General features: G+C 42.1%; 1 protein-coding gene across 1 annotated transcript in view; it reads right to left on the bottom strand.

Moving 5' to 3' along the window:
- Positions 1–25,432, bottom strand: part of LOC138349889 (apolipophorins-like) — a 118,186-nt gene that overhangs the window by 2,743 nt on the left and 90,011 nt on the right. The window contains exons 16-18 of the mRNA XM_069339940.1: positions 21,922–22,136; positions 19,534–19,664; positions 1,719–1,931 (exon numbers count right to left, since the gene is read on the bottom strand). Coding sequence (XP_069196041.1) covers positions 1,719–1,931; positions 19,534–19,664; positions 21,922–22,136 — 559 coding nt within the window. The remainder of the gene's footprint in view (positions 1–1,718; positions 1,932–19,533; positions 19,665–21,921; positions 22,137–25,432) is intronic.

Here is a 25,432-nt window from a genome sequence, read left to right as displayed (position 1 = left end):
CAGTCTGGCATGATGACTGTCAGTGTTCACTCTGTTCATGATTGACACATTGCTACAGATCGTAGCGCTCTATTCTGAACTCGCAGTATTTTGAGCATGTTTCATTTTTTTTGGTAGCAAATTCAGCTGGGTGCATGGGTGAGTCTAAGGGTGGCCTAATTAGCATTCTGTGCAGATGTAGTTTCACGTGTGGTGGGGCCCGGTTCAATCGGTATATCATTGCTAATTGCGCCTTGGCCATTGCTGGTTTCTTGTTTACACATTCATTAGAATTTAGCAGTCATGATATGTCATAGCCTAGGATCGTAATGGAGTTTCATACACGTAATAACGTGCCTCCAGTGTTGATGACTCCGAGTGAACTGGCCCAGTAGTCTATCAAGTAGAGCCTGAACCTGAACCAACCTGAATCGCCAAGACATGGTGAAATATACGACAGTAATCACACGCTCCGACGATCGTGGGAGGCTTTGAACGCTTGAAGCTGTGTTAATTCGGGAGGTGACACAAGTAATCAACTCCCTGATGAATTCGACTTCGAGAATACAGCTGTTCGGTGGTCCTCCACTGATCCAGATGAAAGATGTAAGACCTGGCGGACAGCTAGAATCCGGAGTCAGGCAACCATCATCTCACCCTATCCTTCGCCGCTCTCTACGATTAAGGAGGTTAGATAAATCGTAGAGTGAGGTGTATCCTCACTTATAAATTTCTAGATTTTTCTTTGTATGCTCAGTATAGCTGTGTTAGTGGAAGAGAGTGTACTCCTCAAGATGTCACATTGCTGGTGAAACGTCGAACAATAAAACTGGAAAGATTTAGTGATCTAGTGTTTCTTCACCTCCCAGATGGTAGACGATCTTTGCGGAGAATGAAAAAAAAATAAGAGTCATAATGCTCTTGTTTTTAATGACAGTTATTTCAGAAAACATGCTCCAAAAATAATATATATATCAGAAAAACTCTTCCTTGTGAAGGATTCGAACCTCGGAGAGCCAGGCGCCCCATACACCTTAGCATATCAGTACCATACCAGTCAGTCAGGTGTGGTCTAGTGGGTATGGTGCTCGATATGCTGAGGTATATGGAGTGCTTGGCTGTCAGAAGTTCGAATGCTTCACGAGGAAGTGTAGGATAACAATATTATTTCTAATAAATATCAATTTTGAGCATCCTTTATAAGAATGCATTTTTGATATTTCATTTGTTAAGGACAGGCAATAAATGTATTTAAAGAGAAACAGACAACACGGCACGTAGTGCAATCTGCATTTAGTTACAAATGGATCTGGTACTGTGTCTTATCAAAATATTATATTTGAAAAAAAGGAGAACTTAAACAAATAATACAAATACGTCAATTGTTTTTTAAATGTGACGAAATCAAATGAGAAGAATAAAGGAGAGAGGAGGTAGTGAGGCGGTGAAGAAGAGGAAGGCAGCTAGCGTCATAGTGAGGGGGGAGAACAGGAACACTACACTAGTGGGCTAACCTCGTCATTACCAGAAATGAAACTGACTCAAAACGTATGTTTAAATGTGGTTGTCTAGAGGCTCTTGTGTTATGATTGTCTCTTGAATAAGGATTGTATTGGAAAGCAAAATGCGTCAGTTATGGTGAAGATATTGAAGCTGGAAAATACAATCGTCAGATGTACTGCATCATTCCTCCTCTGCGAGTTCCTTTTTTTTGTCGCTTGTTACTGTGAAGGACTTACCTGCGTCAAGCTATCATCGACCAGCCCCGTCTGTGGCTGCTGGGCTTCCCTGACCTCTAATAAGCCTTGGACATAGGAGGTGTGAGAACACTTGTAACACAGGAGTGTAGTGAGAGCGGTGGAGCCCGCACACCGGCACTCCTGGCACTCCGGGGACCTGCTGCTCACAACAACCCGCAGGCTCAACACTCTCAAAAATTTCTTCGCAGCTTCCTGTAAAAGTAATTACTCTTTAGTATAGTTCTGGCTTATCAAAAATCAAATCAAATGTTTATTCAGGTAAAGTACATATATATAAGGTCAGATACAAACATTGATGGATTTATAAAAAATCCATCAAAATTAAAAAAAAAATGAATTTTTTTTTTATATATTCATCTTGACAGTCTCTACTGATTTGTTGTTCTCTCCACCAAACTTGTGTATCCTCCATGGCTATCTGGTGACCTTTATTCTACCTCTAATTGTTTCAATTCTTTTGTTTACTTGCATTTATTGTTGTGTCTTGCCATAATTATTCTCTAATTTTAGCAGACTCAATACTTTGTAAGCTCTTATTGTATTGTTATATTATTGTATTGTTGTGTTTTGCTATAATTACTTTCTATTTTACAGCAGATTTAGTTTTCATCTGTTCCTGAAATTGCTTATCTTATTGTATCGTGACATTATCTTATCTATATGCTTACTGATATTGATCCAGATCGAAATCTTCTGTCCCATATGTACACAAATCAGCACATTGATCATCATTATTGCAGGTATTACACAGCAAATCTTGCAAAAAACAAACTCCTAAATAACACCTGCTTATCAGTTTACAACCAAAATGTTAGGTCACTTGGTAAACATTTTGATGATATAAATGCACTTCTTACAGCACTAGGTACTAAATTATCTTTTATCATTTTAACGGAAACTTGGCTAAGTAATGACTATACCCAACTCTACAATTTAGCTGGTTATAAAGCCATTCATAACTGCAGGCCTAATAAAAAAGGTGGCGGTACAGCAATATATTACAAAGATATCTTCACTTGCAATAGTGTTATTAGTGATAGAGATGACTATTGTGAATATACCTTTGCCAAGTTCTCCAGTAAATCCCTTAAATCCTCCCTGACTATCGGTGCCATCTATAGATTTCCTAATACCAACATAGCTTTATTCTCTGACAATGTAAGGAATCTTATCATAAATAACAATCTCAACAAAAATCACACCATTCTGGGAGGTGATTTCAATATTGACCTGGGTCTTCAAAACAACCCTCAAGTTGACTATTTCCGTAACAGCATGCACTCCTGTATGCTAATCCCCACAATCACCAAGCCCACCCGAGTCACTCAAACATCTGCCACTACCCTGGATCACCTATGGACTAATACAACAGCTCCCCTTACATCTGGGGTAATTTATGACAGAACAACTGACCACTATCCTACTTTCCTCATAGCAAATATTGACACATCACCACCAGAAACCAAAAAACTTTCATTCAGGCTACATAGTGAATCAGCTTTAGGCAACCTCTCTAATGCACTTCACAATATTAACTGGGAATCTGAATTTAATAATTCACAGGATATAAACTCATCAACTAACCTCTTTCTCTCCAAAACTCTAAGCCTCTACAACACTCACTGTCCCCTCCTTACCAAACAAGTAACTGATAAAAGAAAAAATAACCCGTGGCTCACAAGTGGCATAATTAAATCAATCAACAAAAAACATGAATACGAAAAGAAATTTAGGAGTGGCCTAGTTTCAATGGAAGTAGTTAAAAGGTACTCATCAGTGCTTACCAGTATCATAAGAAAAGCAAAACTTTCATATTATGAGACTAGATTCAAAGAAGCAAAAGGAAACATGAAAAGCACATGGAATACCATCTCTAACATCCTGGGAACTAAACAACACTCCCACAACCAGATAACACTCTCTAAGGATGGCCTTACACCGTCATCTGACTTAGAAATGGCGAATGAATTTAATTGCTTCTTTTCATCGATTGGTGCTAACCTTGCAAGTAAAATCCCACAGACTCAGACACATATCAACACATATCTCTCAGGCAGCTATCCAAACTCTCTTCTCCTCTCACCAGTCAGCCCGACAGATGTTGTGTCCATCATACACTCACTAAAAACCAAAGCTGGGAACATCAGTGAAATCCCATCCATTGTATACAAGAGCGCCTCCCACGCCCTTGCGCCACCTATAGCTCTGCTGTTCAACAAATCCCTTGAGTGTCATACCTTCCCTGATATCCTTAAAAAAGCAAGAGTAACGCCAGTTCATAAAGGAGGTAATCCGGCAGACATAAACAACTATAGACCAATATCGAACCTACCCATACTATCAAAAATATTTGAAAAAATTATCTACAAACAGCTCTACTCCTATCTCGTAAAATTCGACATTCTTAGCCCCTGTCAGTTTGGATTCCGCTCTCAAAAGAGTACCAACGATGCAATTATTAGTCTCCTTGATATAATTTACTCAGCTCTTGACAAAAATGAGTTTCCAATTGGACTCTTCATTGACCTGAGAAAGGCCTTTGATACTGTTAATCACGATTACCTCTTAAGTAAACTCCATCATTATGGAATCCGAGGCCATGCACTGGACTATATCCAATCCTATCTTAGTGATAGACACCAATGTGTAGCCATCAATAATATAATCTCTCCCATTCTACCAATAACTGTTGGAGTGCCACAGGGCAGCATCTTGGGACCTCTTCTTTTTCTTATATACATTAATGATCTGCCTAATGTCTAACATTCTGAAACCTATTTTGTTTGCTGATGATACTACCCTCATCTACTCCAACCCCAACCCACATACACTAAATGATGTTGTTAATAATGAACTAAAAAAAGTCCACTTATGGATGTCAACCAACAAAATAACACTTAACATAGAAAAGACCTACTACATCCTATTTGGAAGCAAATCTACAAATGCAATTCAGCTTCAGATTGACAATGTAAACATTGTCAAGCAATAAAAATGCAATGTAAGCAATGTAAGCAATAAAAATGATGGAAAGTTTCTTGGCATATTCCTAGACAAGAGACTCAACTTCAGTACCCACATACAACACATAACTAAGAAAGTCTCTAAAACAGTTGGTATACTCTCCAAAATCAGATATTATGTTCCTAACTCTGCTCTGATCTCTCTATATTATGCACTAATCTATCCCTATCTCAACTATGGTATCTATGCATGGGGTTCAACCACTGCAAACCACCTCAAGTCCATCATCACCCAGCAAAAATCTGCTATCAGAATAATATCAAATTCTGCTTTCAGACAACACACAGCCCCCTTGTTTAACTCCCTAAACATGCTAAACATAATCTCACTCCACAAATTCTCTTGTGTCAACTACATTTACAAAACCCTGTTCTTAAATGCAAATCCTTGTCTGAAACTCTTCTTGGACAGATGTAATAGGACCCATTATCACCACACCAGAAATAAATATCTCTTTGATATCCCCAGAGTTAAACTTAATCTGTGTAAACACTCTATGCAAATAAAGGGACCCAGTTTATGGAACTCACTCCCTACTGAATTGAAAAGCTGTCCAACTTTTACATCATTCAAAATCAATACTAAAAAGTACCTAATTTCATCTTCATAGTTTTACACTTTTTGCCTTAAAATTGCACTGTATTAATTGCTACCCAATCTCCCAACCTTTATGTTCCCACTTTGAACAACTTTACCATTGTGATCATTGCTGTTTTCTTATATGTGCTGCCAATCTGCTGTATGGTGTTTATGAATCTTGTTTATCTGTATCTTTTGCTACCCAGTCTCCCAATCTTTATGTACCCAATCTGAACATCTTTACCATTGTGATCATTGCTGTCTTATATGTGCTGTCAATCTGCTGTATGGTGTCTATTAACCTTGTTTAAATTACTAATCAAGCTGTCAATGTAATCAATCAGAGCTTCAATATAACAATGTGCTTTAATATACTTACTAAGCTCTCTCATCTCATTCTTCTCTTGTAATGTATCTTTATCATTTATCAATTCTGATAGAAATTACCTACTTAAAATTATCTGCTAGATTAAGGACCTGCCTGAAACGCTGCGCGTACTAGCGGCTTTACAAGAATGTAAATACTGTACTATCCAATGTGTTCTCACAAACCCAATGTACCTTCTTGTATATAAATAAATAAATAAATATAGATAGAGCTAGTACATACAATGCCTAAAGTCACTATTACGCAAAGCGTTTCGGGCAGGAAAAATACTAAGACTAAAACTTAATACTAATTGAGATTAAAGTATAAATTGTGTTGAGAACATAAAAAATAATAAAAGGGAGGAACATGGCAGAAAAATAACAAATATACAATTTGGTCAACAAACTTCATTGTTTAAAATAGTAGACATGGGTTGACATTTAGGGGGTAAGGTAGGTTACATGGAGTTTATTAGGTAGTGCTTAGTTTTTCTCTAAATCTGGTTGAGAGAGGTACAGTCTTTGACATGATTGGGAAGGTCATTCCACATTCTGGGTCCCTTGATTTGAAGAGCATTTCTAGTTTGGTTAAGACGTACCTTTGAAAAATTAAAAATTAATTAAAGTTAAATATAAACTTTAGTTTAAGCATAAAAGTGTGGCTGCTATTGCAAAAGCAAAATATTTCCAAGCAAACTATTTCTTATATTTTTTGTTTTGAATAGTTTATATGCAATATCTTGATAAAATGTCGTATTTACTTGAAACTAACCACTAACACCCCTGTATGTGACCCAAGACTAAGGTTTATGGCAGTATTGAACAGTGTGACACAATGTAAATGTTTGATTTGAGTATCTGTTGTTTGAATTTATATCTGGTTTAATATTAACTATATGAATAACTTGAGAGGCATATTTATTGTTATGATCATTAATAATATCATATCACCATAACATATCAACATAATAGTCCCCAAGTCGACTACTTCTTAAGCATCATGTACTCCTGTATGCTAATCCCCACAATCACCAAGCCCACCAGAATCACTCAAATATCCGCTACAACCTTCGATCACCGATGGACTAACATAACAGCTCACCTTGCATCAGGTATAATCACTAACAGAACAATTGACCACTATCCTACCTTCATCATAGCAAACTTGGACATAATACCACCACCTAACAAGAAACTTACCTTCAGGCTACACAGCAAAGTAGCAGAGGCCAATCTAACAAATGCACTAACAATATAAACTGGGAATGTGAATTCAATAATACACAGGATATAAATTTATAATCTTACATCTTCCTCTCCAAAACTCTAATCCTCTATAACAGGCATATCAAACATGCGGCCCTTTGCAAGCACACCTGCGGCCCGCATAAATGACGCGGTACTTTTGTCATTTAACCGTAAAATGACCAAATTACAGTAACCAAATTACAGGCAGTGTTCGGTTCTACCTATGTGTGTGAGCAGTTATTTTTCTTCATGAAATCAACAAAAACTTCTCAGAGAACAAGGTTGGCTGATCAACACTTGCCATTTCTGATCAAGTGGAACCTCACAGACATTTCAACCAGACATGGCAAAAATTGTCATTAAAAAGAGGTTTCAAGCCTCAGGACAAAACACAAAAAATAATTGAAGAGCGTAAATAAATGATCATTTTGAGCTGTTGTAATTTGTGTACAATGAATTTGTTGCTGTTGCATAGAAGTCTATGTTGTCGTTTTATGGTTTTTCTATGTTTTTTTCTTTTGTTAAGCTACTTCAATACTAAACATTCATGAATGTGGCTAGCTGCTAAACCACTTGTATGCACATTGTATGTTTCTAAGTTTAAGTAATACAAATATTCTGCGATAATTTGTTTTAAATGGCCTCAATTACTTGTGGTGTGTGGCCCTCATGACAACACAAATATGGCCCATATGGCCCTCATGGGACCCTCAGTTTGACATGCCTGCTCTGCAACACACATTGTCCTCTCCTTGGCTCATAAGTGGCATATTTAAAACAATTAACAAGAAACACGAATATGATAAAAAGGATTGGCCAAGTTACAAAAGAAGGAGGTAAGAGATACTTATCAACGCTTACAAGAATAATAAGAACCAAACATTCTTTTTTAGGAGAGTAGATTCAAAGGAGCAAAAGGAAATATGAAAGTCACATGGAAAGCCATCTCTAACATCCTAGGATCTAAACAACAATCATATAACAAGGAGAAGAAACTCTCCAAGGATGGTTGCAAACTTGCAACACACTTAGAAACAGCAACTGAATTTTATAGCTTCTTTTCATCAATTGGTACTAACCTTGCCGAAAACATCCCAGATGTGGAAAATATTTTCCACCAACATTATAGCATAACATGTTTTAGTAATTGTATGTGAAAGCAATTAGGCCAAGCATGGCTAGTTATTGAACAAGCCGAGCTCTCTCGAGACAGAGAGAGCTGTCAAGTCAGAATATTATGACCATTTTGTAATCTACACCCTCCCAGGGAGGCCTCTCTCCATAAATGAATCCATATCAGGATATGTAATTACATCTAGCAGCTATAAGCAAATCATTGTAATATGCCAAAATAAATGCATATACTCAATAAATAATAGCGAGAATCCGTCTTGGATACAAATATCCATGTAGATTCGGAATGGAAACAACAGTTGAGCAGCGAAGTTGCAGAATCTGTGATGAGAGTGACAGACACCGCCTTGACCACTATCTACGTGAATGTGAACACCTGAGAGACATTAGAAATATGTGTAGAATAATAAACCCCACATTGTTTGAGTTAGGAAATCACTATTTGTCAAATATTGTTTCTGTTCTTAACAGATTCCCCCATTTTGCACCAGCATGATAACGTAAGATTTTAAGGGTTGAGAGATGTTAATCTTCTTGTTTGAGGAGCTGTTCACTTGAGACAGTTAAGCAAGTCCCAGCTGTGTCTGGGTACAAGTGACAGGATGAACAACCCAGCGGGTATTCTTCCAATTGGGGAGTGTTGTACATGCTGCTATGGCGGTGTGTCCACTCACAGGATGAGTGGCGCTGCCCAATACTGTCACTATGGCGGTGTGTCTACTCACAAGATGCGTGGCACTGCCCAATACTGTCACTATGGCGGTGTGTCCACTCACAGGATGCGTGGCACTGCCCAATACTGTCACTATGGCGGTGTGTCCACTCACAAGATGCGTGGCACTGCCCAATACTGTCACTATGGCGGTGTGTCCACTCACAGGATGCGTGGCACTGCCCAATACTGTCACTATGGCGGTGTGTCCACTCACAAGATGCGTGGCACTGCCCAATACTGTCACTATGGCGGTGTGTCCACTCACAGGATGCGTGGCACTGCCCAATACTGTCACTATGGCGGTGTGTCCACTCACAAGATGCGTGGCACTGCCCAATACTGTCACTATGGCGGTGTGTCCACTCACAGGATGCGTGGCACTGCCCAATACTGTCACTATGGCGGTGTGTCCACTCACAAGATGCGTGGCACTGCCCAATACTGTCACTATGGCGGTGTGTTCACTCACAAGATGAGTGGCGCTGCCCAATACTGTCACTATGGCGGTGTGTCCACTCACAAGATGCGTGGCACTGCCCAATACTGTCACTATGGCGGTGTGTCCACTCACAAGATGCGTGGCACTGCCCAATACTGTCACTATGGCGGTGTGTCCACTCACAGGATGCGTGGCACTGCCCAATACTGTCACTATGGCGGTGTGTCCACTCACAAGATGCGTGGCACTGCCCAATACTGTCACTATGGCGGTGTGTCCACTCACAGGATGCGTGGCACTGCCCAATACTGTCACTATGGCGGTGTGTCCACTCACAAGATGCGTGGCACTGCCCAATACTGTCACTATGGCGGTGTGTCCACTCACAGGATGCGTGGCACTGCCCAATACTGTCACTATGGCGGTGTGTCCACTCACAAGATGCGTGGCACTGCCCAATACTGTCACTATGGCGGTGTGTTCACTCACAAGATGAGTGGCGCTGCCCAATACTGTCACTATGGCGGTGTGTCCACTCACAAGATGCGTGGCACTGCCCAATACTGTCACTATGGCGGTGTGTTCACTCACAAGATGAGTGGCGCTGGCCAATACTGTCACTATGGCGGTGTGTCCACTTACAGGATGAGTGACGCTGCCCAATACTGTCACTATGGCGGTGTGTCCACTCACAGGATGAGTGGCGCTGCCCAATACTGTCACTATGGCGGTGTGTCCACTCACAAGATGAGTGGCGCTGCCCTATACTGTCACTATGGCGGTGTGTCCACTCACAGGATGAGTGGCGCTGCCCAATACTGTCACTATGGCGGTGTGTCCACTCACAGGATGAGTGGCGCTGCCCAATACTGTCACTATGGCGGTGTGTCCACTCACAGGATGAGTGGCGCTGCCCAATATTGTCACTATGGCGGTGTGTCCACTCACAGGATGAGTGGCGCTGCCCAATAAACTCGCCCCTCGGGGCAAAATTTAAATTTAAACCACTCGTGCAGTCATCGGGAGAAAAACTTTAATGTAAACTGCATGTATCGCAAAGAAGAAGACGCTCTAGGAAGTTCAGGCTGTTTAATACCAACTGTTTAACGACCGTCGACGTGATTGGTGGAGTAAACTGCACGTACAATGTGCATATACAAGCAAGACACTCTGTTTAGAGTGTTATAAACGTGTCTTGCCACAATGACGGGAGTAAGGACAACGATGCCACAGCTGCATCACCTTCCCTCCCTTACTCAGGCAGGTGTGCGAGTGTGTGTGTGAGGGCTATTATGTCTGGGTTTTCCTCTAGTACCCGTTCTCCAAGCTCATTTGCTTTATTTGTAATTCCATCTATGTTAGTGTACATCGCTTTGAGGCTCACTTTCTTCTGTCCCTTCTCAAATCGCCTCCTTGGTGAGTGTTCTGCTGGTGGGGGAGGCTGTTCCATGGGTGTGAGGACCTGTGAGGTGGATAACAGGGTCTCAGAGGATACTGGGATGAGGTGCGGGGGATCCGGTGAAGGGGGAGGGTATGGGGGGAAAGGGGAGGGAGGACGGGAAGGAAAGGGGGGAGGGAGGACTCGGGAGGAGGGGAGGGGTAGAAGGGTGGGGATTGGGTGTGGGGGGAGGGAGATTTGGCTGAACATTTGAATGGGGGCAGGGAGGGTTTGGGGTAGGGGGGTTTTCTATGCAGAGGAGGGAGGCGGGGTTGTCCTCCCTTCTGGTGTTACTGGGTAGCTGGTTGTGGGTTCCCCCCTCGCTTCTGGGGGTGTTGTATTGGGAGCTGTGACTTCCTGGTTTTCCCCTCTCACCCTGCGCCTCTTCCTTGCTTCTGCCGCCATGGCTCTCTCCTCCCTTGTCATGTCTCTCTGGAGGAATACATTTTTTAATTTTCCCACGTTTTTCAGGGAGCTCTTCCTTGATAGGATCTTCTCCTTTGTGCTCTCGTTTGCAAACACTATCTTTATCATTCGGTCTCGGTCTTTGTTGTACCAACCTAGCCTGAAAACCTTCTCAATGCTATGCTCATCCCCTTCCATGTCAAGTGCCTTTAGTACTTCATTCACTGCTGCTTTGTCCTTGTCATTCCACTCTGTCCTATTAGAGCCTTCCTGCTCTTTAATACCCACTGCAACCACTGATCTGTTCCTTTCCAGCAGTTGACGAGTGGAGCGTGCCGCCTCCTGTGTGTGTGTGAGTGTGTGTGTGTGAGTGTGTGTGTGTGAGTGTGTGTGTGTGTGTGTGTGTGTGTGTGTGTGTGTGTGTGTGTGTGTGTGTGTGTGTGTGTGTGTGTGTGTGTGTGTGTGTGTGTGTGAGTGTACTCACCTAGTTGTGCTTGTCGGGGTTGAGCTCTGGCTATTTGGTCCCCCCTCTCAACTGTCAATCAACAGGTGTACAGGTTCCTCAGCCTATTGAGCTCTATCATATCTACACTTGAAACTGTGTATGGAGTCAGCCTCCACCACATCACTTCCCAATGCATTCCATTTGTCAACCACTCTGACACTAAAAAAGTTCTTTGTAATATCTCTGTGGCTCATTTGGGCACTCAGGTTCCACCTGTGTCCCCTAGTGCGTGTGCCCCTTGTGTTAAACAGCCTGTCTTTATCAACCCTGTCGATTCCCTTGAGGATCTTGAATGTGGTGATCATGTCCCCCCTAACTCTTCTGTCTTCCAACGAAGTGAGGTTCAATTCCCGTAGTCTCTCCTCGTAGCTCATACCTCTCAGCTCGGGTACTAGTCTGGTGGCAAACCTTTGAACCTTTTCCAGTTTAGTCTTATGCTTGACTAGATATGGACTCCATGCTGGAGCCGCATACTCCAGGATTGGTCTGACATATGTGGTATATAATGTTCTGAAAGATTCCTTACACAAGTTTCTAAAGGCCGTTCTTATGTTAGCCTACCTGGCATATGCTGCTGATGTTATCCTCTTGATATGAGCTTCAGGGGACAGGTCTGGCGTGATATCAACCCCCAGGTCTTTCTCTCTCTCGGACTCTTGAAGTATTTCATCTCCCAAGTGATACCTTGTATCTGGTCTCGTGCTTCCTATCTTCATTACATTACATTTGCTTGGGTTAAACTCTAACATCCATTTGTTCGACCATTCCTGCAGCTTGTCCAGGTCTTCATGTAGCCTCAAGCTGTCTTCCTCTGTCTTAATCCTTCTCATAATTTTGGCGTCGTCAGCAAACATTGAGAGGAATGAGTCTATACCCTCTGGGAGATCATTTACGTATATCAGAAACAGGATAGGTCCAAGCACAGAGCCCTGTGGGACTCCACTGGTGACTTCCCGCCATTCTGAGGTCTCACCCCTCACTATAACTCTCTGCTTCCTACTGCTTAGGTACTCCCTTATCCACTGGAGCGCCCTACCAGTTACTCCTGCCTGTTTCTCCAGCTTATGCATCAACCTTTTATGGGGTACTGTGTCAAAGGCTTTCCGACAGTCCAAAAAATTGCAGTCCGCCCATCCTTCTCTTTCTTGCTTAATCTTTGTCACCTGATCGTAGAATTCTATTAAGCCTGTAAGGCAAGATGTACCCTCCCTGAACCCATGTTGATGGGTTGTCACGAAGTCTCTTCTCTCCAGATGTGTTACTAGGTTTTTTCTCATGATCTTCTCCATCACCTTGCATGGTATACAAGTCAAGGACACTGGCCTGTAGTTCAGTGCCTCTTGTCTGTCACACTTTTTGTATATTGGGACTACATTAACCGTCTTCCATATTTCTGGTAGGTCTCCCGTTTCCAGTGACCTACTATACACTATGGAGAGTGGCAAGCAAAGTGCTCCTGCACACTCTTTCAATACCCATACTGAGATTCCGTCCGGCCAAACAGCTTTTCTCACATCCAGCTCCAGTAGGTGCTTCTTGACCTCATCTCTTGTAATTTCGAACCTTTCCAAGGTCACCTGGTTTGCTGCCACCTCTCCTAGCGCCGTGATTTCTCCCTGTTCTATTGTAAAGACCTCCTGGAACCTTTTGTTGAGTTCTTCACACACCTCTATGTACACCTCTGTGTACCTGTCCTCGCCCACCCTAAGTTTCATCACCTGTTCCTTCACTGTTGTCTTCCTCCTGATGTGACTGTGTAGTAGCTTTGGTTCGGTCTTGGCTTTATTAGCTATATCATTTTAATACCTTTTCTCAGCTGCTCTTCTCACACTAACATACTCGTTCCTGGTTCTCTGGTATCTCTCCCTACTTTCTGGTGTTCTGTTATTACGGAAGTTCCTCCATGCCCTTTTGTTCAGCTCCTTTGCTTTCATGCATTCCCTATTATACCACGGATTCTTCCTTTGCTTCTCTGTTTTTTTCCTGTCGGATTGGGACAAACCTGCTTACAGACTCCTGACATTTTTGGGTGACATAGTCCATCATGTCTAGTACGGACTTGGTTCCGAGTTGTGTCCCAATGTATATCCCATAGGAATTTATTCATCTCCTCATAGTTTCCCTTTCGGTACGCCAGCCCTTTGTTTCCCAGTTCTTTTTTGAGGGTGATAATTCCTAGCTCAACCACGTACTCATAGCTCAATACACTATGATCACTCATTCCCAAGGGGGCTTCCAACTTAACTTCGCTTATATCTGACACACACACACACGTACGTGTGTGTGTGTGTGTGTGTGTGTACTCACCTAGTTGTGTTTGCGGGGATTGAGCTCTGGCTCTTTGGTCCCGCCTCTCAACCGTCAATCAACAGGTGTACAGATTCCTGAGCCTATTGGGCTCTATCATATCTACACTTGAAACTGTGTATGGAGTCAGCCTCCACCACATCACTTCCTAATGCATTCCATTTGTCAACCACTCTGACACTAAAAAAGTTCTTTCTAATATCTCTGGGGCTCATTTGGGCACTCAGTTTCCACCTGTGTCCCCTTGTGCGTGTGCCCCCTGTGTTAAATAGCCTGTCTTTATCTACCCTATCAATTCCCTTAAGAATCTTGAATGTGGTGATCATGTCCCCCCTAACTCTTCTGTCTTCCAGCGAAGTGAGGTTTAATTCCCGTAGTCTCTCCTCGTAGCTCATACCTCTCAGCTCGGGTACTAGTCTGGTGGCAAACCTTTGAACCTTTTCCAGTTTAGTCTTATCCTTAACTAGATATGGACTCCATGCTGGGGCTGCATACTCCAGGATTGGCCTGACATATGTGGTAAACAAAGATCTGAATGATTCTTTACACAAGTTTCTGAATGCCGTTCGTATGTTGGCCAGCCTGGCATATGCCACTGATGTTATCCTCTTGATATGTGCTGCAGGAGACAGGTCTGGCGTGATATCAACCCCCAAGTCTTTTTCTTTCTCTGACTCCTGAAGAATTTCCTCTCCCAGATGATACCTTGTATCTGACCTCCTGCTCCCTACACCTATCTTCATTACATTACGTTTGGTTGGGTTAAACTCTAACTACCATTTGTTCGACCATTCCTTCAGCTTGTCTAGGTCTTCTTGAAGCCTCAAACAGTCCTCTTCTGTTTTAATCCTTCTCATAATTTTAGCATCGTCCGCAAACATTGAGAGAAATGAATCGATACCCTCCGGGAGATCATTTACATATATCAGAAACAAGATAGGACCGAGTACAGAGCCCTGTGGGACTCCACTGGTGACTTCACGCCAATCGGAGGTCTCACCCCTCACCGTAACTCTCTGCTTCCTATTGCTTAGGTACTCCCTTATCCACTGGAGCACCTTACCAGCTACACCTGCCTGTCTCTCAAGCTTATATACCAGCCTATAATGCGGTACTGTGTCAAAGGCTTTCCGACAATCCAAGAAAATGCAGTCCGCCCAGCCCTCTCTTTCTTGCTTAATCTTTGTCACCTGATCGTAGAATTCTATCAAGCCTGTAAGGCAAGATTTACCCTCCCTGAACCCATGTTGGCGATTTGTCACGAAGTCCCTTCTCTCCAGATGTGTTACCAGGTTTTTTCTCACGATCTTCTCCATCACCTTGCATGGTATACAAGTCAAGGACACTGGCCTGTAGTTCAGTGCCTCTTGCCTGTCGCCCTTTTTGTATATTGGGACCACATTCGCCGTCTTCCATATTTCTGGTAGGTCTCCCGTCTCCAGTGACTTACTATACACTATGGAGAGTGGCAAGCAAAGTGCCTCTGCAAACTCTTTCAGTATCCATGGTGAGATCCCGTCTGGACCAACAGCCTTTCTAACATCCAGATCCAGCAGGTGTCTCTTGACCTCGTCTCTCGTAATTTCGAACTCTTCCAAGGCCGCCTGGTTTACCTCCCTTTCTCCTAGCACAGTGACCTCACCTTGTTCTATTGTGAAGACCTCCTGGAACCTCTTGTTGAGTTCTTCACACACCTCTCTGTCATTATCTGTATACCTGTCCTCGCCTGTTCTAAGTTTCAATACCTGTTCTTTCACTGTTGTTTTCCTTCTGATGTGACTGTGGAGTAGCTTTGGTTCGGTCTTGGCTTTGTTTGCTATATCATTTTCAAAACTTTTCTCTGCTTCTCTTCTCACCCTGACGTACTCATTCCTGGTTCTCTGGTATCTCTCTCTGCTTTCTGGTGTTCTGCTATTCCGGAAGTTCCTCCATGCCCTCTTGTTCAGTTTCTTCGCTTCCATACATGCCCTATTATACCATGAATTCTTCTGTTGCGTCTTGGATTTTTCCCTTTGGGCCGGGATGAACCTGTTTACTGCCTCCTGACACTTTTGGGTAACATAGTCCATCATACCCTGTACAGACTTATCTCTGAGGTCTGTGTCCCAAGGTATTTCACTTAGGAAACTTCTCATCTGTTCATAATTCCCCTTTCGGTATGCCAGCCTTTTGATTCCTAGTTCTTTTTTTGGGGAGATAATTCCTAGCTCTACCAGGTACTCAAAGTTCAATACACTGTGGTCACTCATTCCCAAGGGCGCTTCCATCTTAACTTCCCTTATATCACTCTCATTTAGGGTAAATATCAAATCAAGCATTGCTGGTTCATCTTCTCCTCTCATTCTTGTTGGTTCTTTGGTGTGCTGGCTAAGAAAGTTTCTTGTTGCCACGTCCAGCAGCTTAGCTCTCCATGTTTCTGGTCCTCCATGCGGGTCTCTGTTCTTCCAATCTATCTTCCCATGGTTGAAGTCTCCCATAATTAGTAGTCCAGATCCATTCCTGCTAGCAACAGAAGCTGCTCTTTCTATTATGCTAATGGTGGCCATGTTGTTTCTATCATATTCCTGTCTAGGTCTTCTGTCATTTGGTGGTGGATTATATACGACTACGACTATAATTTTTTTCCCTCCATTTGTTATGGTACCTGCTATGTAGTCACTGAAACCTTCACAGCCCTGAATAATGTGGTGGCGGTGTATGTACACACACACACACACACTGTGTGTGTGTGTGTACACCGTCACCACAGCGGTGACGCTCACATCCTTCCCTACACAGAGTAACCAATACTCTGCCACAACCTCAGTAAGTGAATTACTTAAAGACAAATTAAAGTATACATACGCAACAGATAAATTCATATTATTACATAATCTTGTCATTGTTTATAATGATTCATATGTAGCAAGATGCCAAATTAAAAGAATTGGCTAAAATAATGTAACCGTATCAGTGCTAGCTGTATTATACATATTCTCTTTTACCAAGTGGTAAGTGTAGATTTTCTCATCAACAGGTAAATTAAAACAGCTCCATTTCTGTTGGAGTCTCTGAAAACTGAGCCAGTTAGGGAACACAGAATAAATACAGTCCACTACCCCCCAAAAAGAAAACAACAGTTTCCTAGTTCCTTATTTAGGGAGTCAGAAGTTAAAAGAAATTCCACACCAGAGACTCATGACCAGAGACTACATGTGTCTCACGACACATGTTAGTACATATCTCACCGGCAGCTTTCCTAACTCTCTACTCCTTTTACCAGTCAGCCCGATAGACATTATATCCATAATTCAATCACTTAAAACCAAAGCTGGGGACATTAGTGAAATACCATCTATGGTATACATGAGTGCTGCCCTTGCTCTCTTGCTATTGTTACATTAGGTACAATGTAACTAGTGTCTCTCTTGTTAGGTACATTACCTAACTCTACCCATAACTCTGCTATTCAGCAAAGCTCTAAAGTGTCAAACTTTTTCTGATATCCTTAAAAAGCAAGAGTAACGCCACTTCGTAAAGAATGCGAGACAGCTGACATAAATAATTACAGAACAATATAAAATCTACCGATACTATAAAAATATTTGAAAAAATATATTTAAAAACGGCTCTACTCCTACTTTGTAAAATTTAATATTTTAAGTCACTGCCAATTTGGCTTCCGTTCCCCAAAAAAGAGTAACAATGATGCCATCATTATCTGCTTGATATAATCTACACAGCCCTTGATAAAAATGAGTTTCCAATTGGCCTTTTCATTGACTTGAGAAAGACCTATGATACTGCAAACCATAGCTACCTTTTACTTAACTTCATTGCAATGGTATCCGAGGCCTTGCCCTAAACTATATTCGTTCCTATCTCAGTCACAGACACCAATATGTAGCCATCAATAGCATAATCTCCCCCACTCTAATATTTACGGTAGGAGTGCCACAGGGCAGCATCTTAGGGCCTCTCCTATTTCTTATATATATAAATTATTAGTGCAATGTCTCTAACATTCTTAAACATATAATATTTGCTGACGATACTACCTTCAACTATTCATACCCCCAACCCCACACATACTAAATAATATTGTAAATAATGAATTAACAAAAAAACACTTATGGATGTCAACTAATAACCTCACACTAAACATATAAAAGACCTACTACTAAAAGACCTAATATTGGAATTAAATCATCAAACCAAGTTCAACTTCAGATAAACAATGTTAGCATTAGCAATAAAAGTGCTGGAAAGTTCCTTGGCTTATACACAGACAAGAGACTCAACTTCAGCACCCACATACAACATATAGCAAAAAAAAAAGTATAAAAAGCTGTCGGTATACTCTTTAAAATAAAATATTATGGTCTCCACTCTGCTCTTCTCTCATTATACTACTCACTAATCTATCCCTATCTTACTTGCGGTATCTGTACATGGGATTCAACCACTGCAAAGTACTTCAAGCCGATCATCATCCAGCAAAAATCTGCTATCAGGATAATAACAAACTCTGTCTTCAATCAACACACAGCCCTTCTATTTAAGTCCCTTAACATGCTAAACATTTCTCTCCACACATTCTTATGTGCTATTTACATGTACAAAACTTTGTTCCTAAATTCTAATCCTGATCTGAAAAGTTTCCTTGATAGGTTTAATAGAACCCATGAGCACCACACCAGAAATAAATATGTCTTTGATATCACCAGAGTCAGACTAAATCTGTGCAAACACTCCATGCTAATAAAAAGGACCCAGTCTATGGTACTCGCTCCCTAACGAATAAAAAGACCAAAAAGTACCTAATTTCATCCTCATAGTTTCCTACCGTGTGCTCCAAACTCACACTGTATCGTGTGCTCCCCCACTCCCACAATATTAGTACTTAAGACATGTAACTTCACCGGTGTAATCATTTCCATTAATTTATACTGTAGTTATTATGTTAACTCAATTTTGCTACAGTGTACCTATGGTAATGTACATTACCTCATTTGTAAGATTAAGGACCTGCCTGATACGCTAAGCGTGTTAGTGGCTGTGCAAGACTGTAGGAACATCAATGTCATGTTCTCTCACAACCCAGTGTACCTTCTTGTATAGAGATAAATAACAAATAAATAAATAAATATTATTCGTATGTTGAGATATGTTTGACAGAGTGACTGGACTTGCTGCACGTCACCGGCTGCCACCATGACATGTCTAGTTGATGTCTTTCTGTACCAAGATGAACATTTTTGTAAGACCTAATACAACAGAAGCATTGCAATGTGTCTCTGCAGCAAAGATATGAGAAATATCCGATGCCCATTTTATTCCCCAGTTTTGTATTTATATTATCTGTTAAAAATGTAATTCTTGTTCCTATTTTTATGTTATAATAAATGGGGTTTAACATAAGCATATCACCCATTTGTATGCAACGAGTTGAAGCAACCGATTCTTTCTTATATTTAAGATCTATTTATAACATTATACCATGAAAGTTGACTAGTATCAAGTCAGACTCGTAACAAACTGACTTGTAAGTTAAAGCTGCCAAGTGTACATGCGTCCTGACACAACCCCGCCCCTGTACACAGGCCAAGGTGTTTCCGGCAGGTAATAAATACAACAATATAGACCACTCACGTTGTTCTTGGTGATCCATTTATTACTGTTGAAGACAGAGCCGCCGGAGGCCTGGGCGGCCGCCACACAGGAGCCCTCAGGCACCTGCAGAACTCCTCGCAGCTTCTCACTACCAGTGAACGTCTTCAGATCTGTCAGTCACAGTCACACAACCGTCAATGTCACTCTTAAATCTATTTCATTATAAAAAGACTCATTTGGAATGTTTAGGGAAGATTAGGGCAACTGACGAGGGGGAGAGGGTGGGTGCGGGGGAGGAAGATGGGGACGGTATGGGATGGAGGGGGGAAGATTGGGAGAGATGGGGGATGGGGGGATGAGGATTGGGCCGGGGAGGGGTATTGGGTTAGGGGGGATGGGAGCAAGGGAGTAGGGAGGGGGATGCGAGGTGGGGGGGAGATAGGGGGGGGGGGGGAAGATAGGTTAGAGGGGGTCTAAATATAACGAATAAAATAATACTTGTCAGGTTACATAATGTAAGCAGTTTTATCATCATTTCCACTACGGCGACCATTGGTCTCGTGAGGCGTGTTTGAGACACTCTCCTCAGGTAGATAGGCGTGTTTGAGACACTCTCCTCAGGTAGATAGGCGTGTTTGAGACACTCTCCTCAGGTAGATAATGATTATAATATTTATTATTTTTGCAGACATAATGTAATTATAACTATGTTATATTTAAAATCTATAAACGCTTTGGATGACTCAATTAATGAATGGTTGAAGAGTTTGGTTTAAAGTATTACATCACCTCAATATATGATGGTATTATTTAACACAACCCAAAACTAGTAACTGCCATTTAAGAACATTCATTAAAAGTTATACTCGCTTATAAATATTTATAAATGTTTCGAGCTCTTAGAAAATAATGAATATAAACATATGAGTATGATATCGAACTCGACGCTGTCCTCGCACTGTTGTGTAAGGTTACATAGGACGATAACCAAACACAAGAGGACATAACCTGACATATGTTAACAGAGGTCAGGTTCTGTACTACAGCCGTTGGTGAGCACACAAGCCTCTCTGATCAGGCAATTCTGATTTCAACTTAAGATTTCAACATACTTGGTGATCAGAGCGCTCTTAACTGTACCATGACACACATTACCTAACTGTACCATGGCATACAGTACCTAACTGTACCATGGAACACAGTACCTAACTGTACCATGACATTAATTAACTGTACCATGGCACACAGTACCTGACTGTACCATGACACACATTACCTAACTGTACCATGACACATTACCTAACTGTACCATGGCACACATTACCTAACTGTACCATGGCACACATTACCTAACTGTACCATGACACACATTACCTAACTGTACCATGACATTAATTAACTGTACCATGGCACACAGTACCTGACTGTACCATGACACACATTACCTAACTGTACCATGACACATTACCTAACTGTACCATGGCACACATTACCTAACTGTACCATGGCACACATTACCTAACTGTACCATGACACACATTACCTAACTGTACCATGACATTAATTAACTGTACCATGACACACATTACCTAACTGTACCATGACACACATTACCTAACTGTACCATGGAACACATTACCTAACTGTACCATGACACACATTAATTAACTGTACCATGACACACATTACCTAACTGTACCATGGAACACATTACCTAACTGTACCATGACACACATTAATTAACTGTACCATGACACACATTACCTAACTGTACCATGGCACACATTAATTAACTGTACCATGACACATTACCTAACTGTACCATGGCACACATTAATTAACTGTACCATGACACACATTACCTAACTGTACCATGGCACACATTAATTAACTGTACCATGACACACATTACCTAACTGTACCATGGCACACAGTACCTAACTGTACCATGACACATTACCTAACTGTACCATGGCACACATTAATTAACTGTACCATGACACATTACCTAACTGTACCATGGCACACATTAATTAACTGTACCATGGCACACATTACCTAACTGTACCATGGCACACAGTACCTAACTGTACAATGACACACATTACCTAACTGTACCATGACATTAATTAACTGTACCATGGCACACAGTACCTAACTGTACCATGGCACACATTACCTAACTGTACCATGGCACACAGTACCTGACTGTACCATGACAGACATTATCTACCTGGATCATGACACATTAATTAACTATACCATGGCACACATGAACAAAGTGTACCAAGTCATAAATTAACAAACTGTACAACGTCACACTTGAAGTATAAGATCAAACAACAAACTTCCTCAGCACCTGCCATGCTTGACCTACACAAGAAACAGTGGTGTGTAAGACCTACACGGAGGGAACGTGATGTTTACCTTTGGGGGTAAAGACGACCTTCTCGTCAAATCCAATCAACTTTGCAGCCATTTCAGCACTCTTCTTCTTATTCGGTCCATTCATGTTAACCTTGAACTTGGAGATGATATGTAAGGTGACATGGTTGAGTGTGAGGGCCTCGAGCACCTGGTCGCCCTCATCACACACTCGACACGACATCTGCACTATGCTGCGAGACACTCCGGGTCGCCATCTGTTGCAAAAATTGCAATGTTATATATTAATATTTTCTCCACTTTTGATACCCGTTGAGAACGATGCCGGGAGAGTGTGAGCTGTATCTGTTTCATGAGGAACCATGAAACCATGAACCTGTTTCATGTTTGAAATGGCATTAAATATATTGTGTGTACTGTTACGACCCCAGGTAGCCTGAAGAACGAATCTAAACCAATGAGAGATATTCGGGAAACTGGACCTGACTGAGAGGTCAGAGGAAGTATAGATATGTGAATATATATATATTAAATACTTGGCGAATGTCAGTGAATAGTTTTGGCAGAGGATGAACATGTAAATAACTGACATGACATGAGATGTCGATATTATGCTGACATGATGTGAGGTTCGCAGGACATCTTGACCTCACATGAGTCGCAACTGTCATCAGAGGTGGATGTACTGTGCTGATCTCCTGTAATGAGGAAGAACATAGTCCTCTGTGTTAGTGCTGGAGTGAAGAATACTTGTCTGCAAGTATTCTTCACTCCAGTATTCTTGTGAATTTGATAATTAGAGGCGGCCTGGAAGTGAGTGTTGGCCGCGCCTTGGGGAAACTATAGTTGTTGTACCTTCAAGAAGAAGGAAATGAGCAGACGCTTCTGTTGCGGAACCGGTCTGGAAACGGTGTGGACTCAAGTCGTGGACTGCAGGAATCTTTGTGAAGCAGTCCTGAAGCATTTTGGTGGGCGGCCTATGTGAGCCCCATGTTGAACTTCAGTGAGTGAGCGTCCTCACATCAGAAATTTCAGGGGTGACCCTACTCAATCAGTTGTTAATTTAGCCACAAGTGTTTGATCGTGTGGCCAGCGATCATAATGGACATATGTGTATGTTGGATAGATAATTCATTGAGGCAGTGAGCTGAAATAAGAGAGTAGAGATAGAGGAACATCCTGGAGGGCGGAGTGATACATCCACCATCTCAGGACGCTAGTGGCTGACTGATTGAGGGAGCCTCGCCACCGGGGGGGGGGGCGGCTGTCAGCAATGTCGCAAATAGATTCGCCCAGATGGGGGAGGACCATCGAGGCGTGTTAGAGTTTAAAGAGATGTCGGATCGTGGAGTTTTATTTTTCTGTGAATACATTTAATTATGTTTTAGTTGGGAAACATTTTTATTGGCATGACAATGGAACTGCAGGTTTGTTTGGGAAGAAATTAATGGAACTTTGAGGCTGGAGAAGTGAATGCTGAACTGTGGGAGAGCAGATACTCATAGTGAGGAGTTGGCCTCAAGTAGTGTAGAGGAGGAGTGAAGAGGAGTTTCTTGTGTTTCTGTGGGATCAGTGGTGAAGCATCACTGGTGTTTGAGGAGAACTTCATTGTGTAGCAGTTTCGGAGGACTGCAGAAGAGTCTTGTTGGCTATTTTGTAGTACCTAGAGATATACATGGTAGTGAACCTCCAGGAGCAGAAGAGAACACGGTGATCACACATGATGTATAAGGGAAGTGCTTGAATGCTTATTGGCGTGTAAGACTTAGTGTAAGATGAGAGATTGATGTCTTTTTGTGTTGGGGAATATTTATGGAAATGTTTCAGCCACCGGCTGAGTTTTATATACTTTAAGAGCTGATTATACAATAGTGTTGTGACGATATTGCAATCCCCATTTAGTGAGGGAGTGGTAAGTGGTAAGCCAAGTGTTGAGCAGCCACTTGACATGAACGGTTGGTGAAGCCAGGATATGATATTGAATTGCTTCCAGGTTGTAGCAGCTTAGAGTGTTGTACTTTAATATTTCATCTTGTTTTATCATGTATTGTGTATGTTCTTTTGTTCATTAAATGTGTACTGTTAGCTGACTTTTGTTCTTGTCCTGGTGAGACTTCCCAGAATGCACGAGAGAGAGAGAGAGAGAGTAAGGATCACAACTGTGGACAGGGTGGTAGAGAATACTAATTTGTAACAGGGGAATTTAAGAGATCATTCCAAACAAGGAGAGAGTGGGGAGTCATGGCGGCTCAAGTAGGGTGTGTACAGAGGACAACGAGGCCAGTGTTGGAGTCGCACCCCTAGATATGTGATGCGTGATGCTGAACCCCTCTCCAAGATCAAGAGGCGTACAGGGTGATCTCCTGAGAAAATTGCAAGCACTCCAGATCATTGCTGGTCGACGGACGGTAGCGGGAGTGTGGCTGCCGAGGTCGGTTGTCTGTTCTGGCGGAGAGTGGTTGGGTGAAGTTGTCCGCCTGTACGCAAGTAACAGTCTGGTGCAACAATCAGAGCTCTCTTTGCAGGTTTAAGTTCCATTAATCCCAACCCCCTCAGGTCAGAACAGTACTCACCTAGCCGGAGCCGGTCGACTGAGCGGACAGCACGCTGGAACTGTGATCCTGTGGTCCCGGGTTCGATCTCGGGCGCCGGCGAGAAACAATGGGCAGAGTTTCTTTCACTCTATGCCCCTGTTACCTAGCAGTAAAATAGGTACCTGGGTGTTAGTCAGCTGTCACGGGCTGCTTCCTGGGGGTAGAGGCCTGGTCGAGGATCGGGCCGCGGGGACACTAAAGCCCCGAAATCATCTCATGATAACCTCAAGATAACCTAGATGTGCTTGCAGGGTCGAGCTAGGCTCTCAGCCTCGCCTTCCAAACGATCTTAGATTAATGCAATGACTCATTTCTAACGCTTTTCTCAAATTCACATTTAAAACTTTGAATTTAATTAGTTTCAACGACATCTGCGTCTAACCGGTTTTACTTATTCACAGCTCTGGCACTTAAAAAGATTTTTCTGACGTCCTAGTGACTCATTTGCATCTTGAGTTTCCATCTATGACCCCCTCGTTCTGCTGTTACTAGCTGTGAACAATGCTGCTTTATCAATTTTCCTTAGAACCTTATATGTTGTTATCATGTGCAGATGACGTCACAATAACGTGGGTGAAGAATGTTGACCAAACCACATACCATAAGATGAGGAGACGACGATGTTTCGGTCTGTTCTGGACCATCATCAAGTCGAAACGTCGCGTCTTAACATCTTCTAGTGTAAAGTCGAAACGTCGTCGTTTTAACATCTTCTAGTGTGTGGTTTGGTTAACATGTTGTTATCATACCTCCCTTATCTCTCCTTTCCTCCAGTATGCTAAGGTCCTAGCTCTCTTCGTCTTTCTTTATAGCTTAAGCCCTTCAACTCAGGAATGAGATTGTTGTATATCTCTAGACCTTTTCTAGTAACTCCTTGTCCTTTTTCACGTAAGGTTCCATGCTGGGGATGCATATTCATGTGTGGGTCTCACCTTCGCTACATGTTGGGCCCGGAAAGC

The sequence above is a fragment of the Procambarus clarkii genome, chromosome 42, assembly GCF_040958095.1.
Source record: "Procambarus clarkii isolate CNS0578487 chromosome 42, FALCON_Pclarkii_2.0, whole genome shotgun sequence".
NCBI classification, from domain to species: domain Eukaryota; kingdom Metazoa; phylum Arthropoda; class Malacostraca; order Decapoda; family Cambaridae; genus Procambarus; species Procambarus clarkii.
The sequence above is the reverse complement of the archived record's forward strand: the minus strand, read 5'-3'. Positions and strand labels throughout refer to the sequence as shown.